The 8,611-nt window shown below is 28.4% G+C and overlaps 2 protein-coding genes across 2 annotated transcripts; both read left to right on the top strand.

Moving 5' to 3' along the window:
- Positions 1–1,350: 1,350 nt before the first annotated feature.
- Positions 1,351–2,044, top strand: LOC125851786 (uncharacterized). The gene has a single exon (XM_049531534.1). It carries the CDS (start codon positions 1,367–1,369, stop codon positions 2,042–2,044), a length of 678 nt encoding a protein of 225 aa, XP_049387491.1. The 5' UTR covers positions 1,351–1,366.
- Positions 2,045–2,051: 7 nt separating this feature from the next.
- Positions 2,052–3,722, top strand: LOC125851785 (rust resistance kinase Lr10-like). The gene is made up of 5 exons (XM_049531533.1): positions 2,052–2,100; positions 2,184–2,204; positions 2,294–2,314; positions 2,400–2,432; positions 2,552–3,722. The coding sequence occupies exons 1-5, from the start codon at positions 2,052–2,054 to the stop codon at positions 3,685–3,687; spliced, it is 1,260 nt and encodes a 419-aa protein (XP_049387490.1). The 3' UTR covers positions 3,688–3,722.
- Positions 3,723–8,611: the final 4,889 nt, after the last annotated feature.

Below are 8,611 nucleotides of genomic sequence, written 5' to 3'. Positions count from 1 at the left end.
ATTGTGCATTATAGCAAATTATTAATTCAAAATAAATGTAATAGATGTAGTTTTATTTTGTTCTAATTCGTAGTAAATACTTTGTCATTCTCACCTCTCTCCCCTGAATCTCGCTCGCCACTCTCAATTCTCTCCCTTGCCTCTCCCAATTTTATACAAATACAATTGTATAAATTGTGTTTGTATTTGTATAAAGCGAGAGAGACTGTATATAAAAATACAAATCTCTCCGTCCTATACACTTATAATTATAATAATACAAATCTTCCTCTCCTCAATTCTCTTTTGTCTTTCTCTCTCACACTTATACAAACACAAATTATTCAAATACAATGTACAATTTGTGTTTGTTTGAAGCGAGAGAGATTTGATATACAAATGCAAATGTTTTAACTCGATTCAATTGTATATTAACTCGATTTTACTGTATACAAATTCAAATATTATGTAGATATACAAACACAATCATTGATACATATACATAGTAGTTGCATATATACAATTATCTAACCGATATACTTATACAATTCACATCTCTCCACTTTATGCCCTCTCTCGCTCGCCTCTCTCCTCTCTCTCCTAATCTCGCTCGCCACTCTAACCTAATACAAGGAGCATATTCATATAAAAACACAATTTTCTTAGATATAGATGCCCGATTTATACAAATCAGATGCTCCATAGCAAATATAAGCGCAAATATCAAAATTGTAGCTTTAAAACGCTAATATGATTTTTATATTTGTTATTCCTAAAATTTATATATATATAACAAATCTATTAAGTATTAACGTGTCGTAATGGATTACGCACACATATTAAATTAGTCAAAAAAGATACTTTATTATTAAGAAAAAAACAAAAAGGGTGTGTCAACCTTATCTCTGGGGAATGACTTTTATTTTCAGAAGATAAAAAAATGGGCATGCGTGATCCATTTGATCATTTGGCGAGGTTCACTCCTTGGGGATTAGGGATCTTTCTGGAAATAAAAACTGTAAATTGTTTTTTTTGGTCTAGTTTGGTAAATAATAAAAAAAAAAAAATTGAAAATTTATTATCTTATATATTATTTCGAATTTTATGATTTTACCTTTAATAAAAAAATAATTGAAAACTAAATTGTTTTACGTTGTATTTTCGTATTCAGTTTCTGAAATTCATGACCCGAATGTCTCAACAATACTATGATATGCCCTATTTATAATACAGTACTTGGTGTTTTTCTTGCTCTTCCATTGGTTTGGGACCCAAAGGAGTAATATTGGTAATGAAAAGTCCACAAAGCTTCAATAATTGCATTTCTCTTATATATAATATAACAACAATTATTGTGACGTCTTAGCTGAACCTGAGTAATACACAAATGTCTAAAGGAAACTCTCAGCTTAAATACTTTACATTAATCCTTCAAATCATCTTTCTGCAAACATCCAATGCTTGGAAGATCAAGTGTCCTGATTCTGCTTGTGGCGATATCCGTAACATAAGACACCCTTTTCATTTAAACACCGATCCAAAACATTGTCATTTTTCAGGACTTGAATTAGCTTGTGAAGGTAACCAAACAGTTATATGGTTATCCTCCAAGAAGTTGCACGTTCAAAGCATCGACTATGATAATCAGACAATTCACCTAGTAGATCCGACTTTACAAACACAAGATGATCTATGCTCTCTCATACCTTCTAAGCTTACCTCCCACCAATACTTCCAGTTATACTATTATGCATACTATTATGCAACAGTGAGTAGAGTAGCAGCGCGCATTTTCATGTTCAACTGTCCATCTGCTGTTAATGACTCGACATTTGTGGAAATTAGTGGCTGCAAATTAAGCAGATTCACTTACTTAAAGATTGGAGAAATGAATGCTTCTGCAGTGAGTGATGGATGCAGAGCAGAATTTATAGGCTTGACCTCATGGCCTAATATTAACAACATTTCCCTTTCTGATATTCATCAAGCGATTCTCTATGGATTTGAGTTTTCTTATTATTTGTGGGGTAACATTCTTTTCCATCCTTTATACGTAAGAAACTAGGAAAACAATGGATTCACTGTTGAAATATGTGACCATTTCATCTAAATACTTTAGTTGTTAGATAGAGCACATTTTTATTATTTAATTATATTCTCAACATTCACTCACTATAATTTAATTTATTTTCACGACTTTGTAGGTGCTAGTCCATTCCATCACGGTGAGGACTCAAGGCTTTTATCTACATATACTTTTAATTATAATCTCAACATTCACTCACTACAGTTTAATTTTTGCACGTCTTTGTAGGTTTATTGCAATGGATTTCCGGTGAGGACTCAAACTTTTATCTACATATACTTTTAATTCTCCATTGATCTCTCATTCTAAAATGTTTGCACTTTAATCTAACCAGAGATCACTCTATCGCTACGTCAGCTTTTCGTGTGTAAGCTCCTATATATCCCTTTAGCAATCTATATGTTATTTGGATGGACACATATTAACATTCCTTTGATCATGTGTTTTATCATCTCTATGGCTCGTTATGACTTCTCAAACGTGCAGTGTATTTGGAAGCAAAATTTGTGATCGGTCTTCCGTTGGTAATTGCATTTCTGGTGTACAAATTCAAAAAGAGGCATTTGTCAATGTATGATACGATTGAAGGCTTTTTGCAAACACAAAACAATTTCATGCCTATTAGATATAATTACTCCAACATAAAGAGAATGACAAGAGGATTCAAAGAGAAATTAGGCGAGGGGGGTTACGGAACTGTGTACAAAGGAAAGCTTCAAAGTAGAAGGGATGTAGCAGTGAAGATGTTGAGCAAGCCTAAAGCCGGTGGGCAAGATTTCATGAATGAAGTAGCTACCATCGGAAGGATTCATCATGTCAACGTGGTTGGACTCGTGGGGTATTGCGTTGAGGGAACAAAGTGTGCTCTTGTATACGACTTCATGCCCAATGGATCACTTGATAAGTACATCAGCACTGATCAAGAAGGAAGTCCTCTGTTAAGTTGGCAAAGGAAGTATGACATTATTCTTGGAGTGGCTCGAGGAATCGGGTATTTGCATCGAGGCTGTGATGTACGAATTTTGCATTTTGACATCAAGCCACACAACATTCTTTTGGATGAGAATTTCATTCCAAAGATTTCTGACTTTGGGCTTGCGAAATTATATCCAACAGATAAGAGCATTGTCACTCTCACAGCTGCTCGTGGAACGATTGGATATGTTGCTCCAGAGCTGATCAGCAGAAGCATTGGAGCAATCTCATACAAAGCTGATGTTTACAGCTTCGGAATGCTGCTAATGGAAATGTTGGACTTGAAGAGAAATGAAGTTGCAAATGAAGAGAATTCCAGCCAATACTTTCCTTATAATATTTACGATAAGTTCAACAAAGGGAAAGAGATTTTGGTGGATGAAGAAGCGAATGATGATGAAAAGAAGATGGCTAGAAAGCTGAGTTTAGTTGCATTATGGTGCATACAAACAAATCCAATACAACGCCCTTCTATGAGTAAAGTAGTAGAAATGCTTGAAGGCGAAGTTGAAGTGCTAGAAGTACCTCCTCAGCCTCTTCAATCTGAACCGATTGTTCATCAGATCATGGGAAGTTCTACGACATTTTCGTCTGATTCAATAGCTTTGTTAGATAATTCCGTTGAGGTAGACATTTATGCTGATTGATTATAGTTGATGTAATGTTTATGTGAAATAAACATAGCCAAATCCTCTGTGAATTTTCCCATCATCATCTTTAGCAATCCTCCGGTACTCGAATGATTTAGAATTCTTGGTTGTGGTGCAAATTTGTCCAAAACTCTTCCCCTTTCTCCAATTCTTTCAAGGAAACCTTTGAGGTAGACATTTATGCTGATTGATTATAGTTGATGTAATGTTTATGTGAAATAAACGTAGCCAACCCAACAATGTTTGGGACAAAGAATGGTGTTGTTATTGTTGTACTAGTTATATTAAAGACCTAATACATAAATATGCATTTTAAATTGGCTTCAACTCACATTTATGCTTAGAAACTTAAACATGTATAAAGTTGAACAAATAGACATACGCATGATACGTGGCATCCTACATGGAAATTTGAATCCTACATAGTGTTCTATGTTTTTCTCATTATTTCAACCTCAATATATTTTGAAGATAAGCAAAATACCTCACATACAATATTATTTTTTTAATTGAATCATAAGATTCACTTCTTAGTATTCCTACAAAGTTGAATTAGCTCTTGAGCAGCAACATCCATCTCTTCATCTCTTATAGATTTTAAATTCTTACTAATATCTCTCACTTTAGCCCTCAATTTTCTCCCTGTTTTCCCTGTTATGACATCTTTAAGAATTTCCGCGATTTCTCCTCTGTGAATTTTTCCATCATCATCTCTAACAATCTCCACCGCTACTCCCAATTCTACGATCAACCTAGCATTCATTGGTTGATCAAGATGCATAGGCATGGCAACTATAGGAACCCCAAAATCTATACTTTCCATTGCTGAATTCCAACCACAATGACTTATAAATCCTCCGGTACTTGGATGATTTAGAATTCTTGGTTGTGGTGCAAATTTGTCCAAACTCTTCCCCTTTAATTTCTCCAATTCTTTCAAGAAAACCTTTTGGTAATGCATCTTCAAGATTTTTCTCTTCACCTTTAGAGTAGCCATTGTATGCTTAATTCTTGTTTTTCTATAGAGGGAAAGAAGGATGAAAGAGAAGCTCTTTGTGGAGTTAATGACATTGGCTACCTTTATTTATTAAACGAAAATGTGATAAAAGTTGACTACGTGTACCGATAAAATTTAAATCTAAGATATCTGATTAAAGACGAAAGAATAGTTATCAAAAGTAAAGTAAGTAATTGGTAGCCATCTTTTATTTATAGAATAACTATTAAACTTAGCCGTGCCACGCGCGGTGTAAAACAGTTTTAATTTTTTTTTAAAATTTTCAAATTCAAATATATTAGATAACAATTTTTAACACTTAGATTTGTAATTATAACTTGATTCATGAATTGATTTCATCAAAAAAAATAAAATCCTTAAATTTGCCATTTTTAATACTTGTACTTTTTTTTATGGTTGAATAGTACCTATTCTTTTATGTTAGTTAAAATATAATAATTAAGAATGTATGACTTTATTATCAATTTGAATGAGTTCTCAAAATTACATATGGTCATCTATGATATTTTGTAAAAATTATAGTGGGACTTTTAGTTTTTTTAATTTAAAAAATATTCAAAAGAATTAAAATAGTAACACATCCAAACACGCTCTTAGAAATATGAAAAATTATTTATAATAGATAAGTTGTCTATAATTTAAAGACTTAAAAGAGTACTTCAATTGTATATTAAAATTTAAAGTATTTTCTCTCTATATTGCTTCTTTGGAAAGAAAATGGGTGATACATGATTTTAGGTTTGCAAAATATTTTTTGGTGATATAGGATTAACAAAAATAATAATATATTTTTGTTATATATTGTGGTTAAAATACATAATAAAATAAGTAATAAATGAGCAATTATAAAAGAATAATAAAAGGTTTTATGTTATAAAGATTAAAAAAATAATTCTTATAATATCTAATAAAAGCTTATAATTATACTCTTGGGTTTTTTTTTTATAAAAAAAGGTAAATATAAAAAAAACTGTTCACAAATAATAGAAATATTTATAATTATTAATGATAAATAATATTTCCATATAATTAAAGTGTAAGAGAAAAAGTTAAGTAAATACTTAGAATAATTATAATGGAGGATGAATGGTTAAGGAATAAGTATTTTTGGAATAATTATCTTTATTAATTTTTTCCTTAAATTTCTCTCCTATAATTCTACGTTTTTTTTTAAATTTATTCCAACACTATTTTTTTATTCTCTCTTTTTTCTTATTTTCTTTTTCATTTTTTTTCATCTTTTCTTATTTAATTTTACTAAGAAAACAATAATAATTAGCATCGTATCTTAAAAAAATCAAGTTAGCTTGTCTTTAAATTTTTTACTAATTTACATTTTTTTTTAAAAAGACTAACAATTAGCATCTTATCTTAACATAATCAAATTAGCTTGTCTTTAGCTTTTTACTAATTTATGCAATATGTCAAAAACGAGTTCTCTTAATTATTTTTCTTATATTTTTCATGATTCATATTTTCTTGAAAATTTAAAAATAACTTCATAATAATTTTGATTATCTCCCTCCGCTAAGTGTATCCACAAACACATTTAAATATTTTTCGAGAATTATTTTTTATGCTAACTTTTATTAATGATCTTGCTCTTATAATTTTATTTAAAAAAATCTAAATCAATTTTGCTCTTTTATATATCTTATTTTGTATCCTCCTTATTAGAAATAAAAATAATTACACAAAGTAGTCTTTGTCGATAGCTTTTGCACTACAAAATTAAAGTAGAGGACAATTAAGCTCAAAACGAATATATTTGGATAGAAATGTTATTTTGATGTGATTTTAAGATGTCACAAGCTTGAACATTAAGTAATTGGTGGTTATGAAGGTATAAAGTTGGAGGTTTTAGATATTTCTAATAACTACTAAATAAGTATAGATGTTATGAAAGATGAAGAGGTGTGAGTTTAGGATAAAAAATTAAATAAAAATATTTAAACAGATAAAAATAAGAGAAAAAGTAAAAAAAAAACATATATTTTTAATAAACAAAAGTATGTTTAAGTAAAATCCTCCACCATTTTTTATGGTTTGATTTTATTATATGACATATTTTCTATTTATCTTATTTTTAAAAAATTCAAATTAATTAAAAGACTTTAAATATGCTTCTACTAATAAACATTACTTTTAATAATTACTATTAATTTTGAACAATATATTTTGCATAACCTAATATATTATTTTTTTTTTACTTTTTCTCTTATTTTATATTGTAGGAGAGAAATTTTTAAGAAAAAATTAATTCAAAACAAATTAAGAAGGGGCAGAGAATCAAAAAGTTAATCAAAAGGAATTGAAAAAATTTAAATTTTTCAAAAAAAGTAATGTTGCGGATGTTATAAAATAAAATAAAAAAGTTGTTGATCTTTTGTTAATTGAATTTTCAAAATTGTGAAACAACATTTTGACTTGTGAATAATTTCTATATCTAAATAATATAATTAAGAATGTAGGGTTAAAATTATGTATTTTTACCATATCATTGTTATGTGATTGTGACATATGAAATTATAAGAGGAATCGATTAATTTGATTCTTAGCTATATAAGATAAATAATTAATTTGATGGTATTTTTTTGAAAAATTAATATATAATATTGTGTTGGTTCTTAATGACTCATATTGTTAATGAATTGTTTTTTTTAAATTAAATTGTATGATTTTTTCATATTTCAATTGAGAATTATTTTTGTACACTCTCTCTCTCTCTATATATATATATATAGTTTGTGTGCAATATTTAGTATTTTATTATACTTTATATTGAGATTTGAAATATTACTTTTTTTGTTACTTATCTTTATTATATATTCGTATAGCAATTCTATAGCTAGTGAGTAGAAAGAGATTGTTAGACGAAGTTGAATTTCAGATAAGTAAAACTAAGATATACTGGTGGTTTTTCAATTAACTAAGTTGATAAGGAACCAATCATCTCTTGTTGCATTGGAGATTTGGCTGGAGAATTATAAACAATCCTTACAATAACAACAACAACAATAAAAACATAAAATTAAAGTTAACTAATCAAACAAAAATATTAAAGAATATTTAGTTATGATTTGAAGAGGAAAGAAGGATCATGTTCTCAACATAACATAATTCAATTCTCCAAAATCTACAAAGAGACGAAGGGGTAAAAACAATCAGAGTCTTTAGAAACTACAAGAATAAGCAAAGAAAAAATCTCAAGAAACTACAAAAAGAAGCAAAAGAGAAATAAAAAAATAATGATTAGTATCATCAAGAATCCAAAAAAATTATATTAAATGTATAATTATAATAGAAAAAAGTGATAATTATAGGTATTAGATATGTCAAATCATTTTACCTCATAAAATTAAACTATACAAAAATATCTAATATTCTTCCTTATACATCTCTCTCCTGCAAAATCAGATCAAAGAAGACAAAAAAATTAACCAATCAAAGAGATATAATTACAATAGAAAAAAATGATAATTATAAGTATTAGATATGTCAAATCATTTTACCTCGTAAAATCAAACTATGCAAAAATATCTAACATTCTTCCTTATATATCTCTCTCCTGCAAAATTAAATAAAAGAAGATAAAAAAATTAACCAATCAAAGAGACAAAAGATGAAGAATAAGAAAAATGAAAATAAAATAATCATCATAAATGTCTCAAAGTAGGTTTTTATAAGTGTAATATTTAGGAGTTATAAATTTGTATATTAAATAATTTGAAGGTTATGAATATGAAAGGTTATTAGGAGTTATATATGTTACTAAATTAATTCATATTTGAATTTATGTAATTGAAGATGTATGAATTAAGGAGATGGTTTTATAAAATAAAATAATTGAAAAAAATTAGAGAAAATGTTAAACAAAAAAAATAGAATCCTTTGGCCATTGAG

Source organism: Solanum stenotomum, unplaced genomic scaffold, assembly GCF_019186545.1.
Source record: "Solanum stenotomum isolate F172 unplaced genomic scaffold, ASM1918654v1 scaffold30050, whole genome shotgun sequence".
Taxonomy (NCBI): domain Eukaryota; kingdom Viridiplantae; phylum Streptophyta; class Magnoliopsida; order Solanales; family Solanaceae; genus Solanum; species Solanum stenotomum.
Note: the sequence above shows the minus strand (reverse complement) of the source record. Positions and strands in the feature narration are given on the sequence as shown.

Coding starts and splice junctions, on each gene's coding strand:
- LOC125851786 (XM_049531534.1), top strand. CDS start 1,367: ATGTCTAAAGGAAACTCTCAGCTTAAATACTTTACATTAATCCTTCAA.
- LOC125851785 (XM_049531533.1), top strand. CDS start 2,052: ATGGATTCACTGTTGAAATATGTGACCATTTCATCTAAATACTTTAGT. Junction 2,101..2,183: donor TTCATCTAAATACTTTAGTT/GTTAGATAGAGC, acceptor ACGACTTTGTAG/GTGCTAGTCCATTCCATCAC. Junction 2,205..2,293: donor TGCTAGTCCATTCCATCACG/GTGAGGACTCAA, acceptor ACGTCTTTGTAG/GTTTATTGCAATGGATTTCC.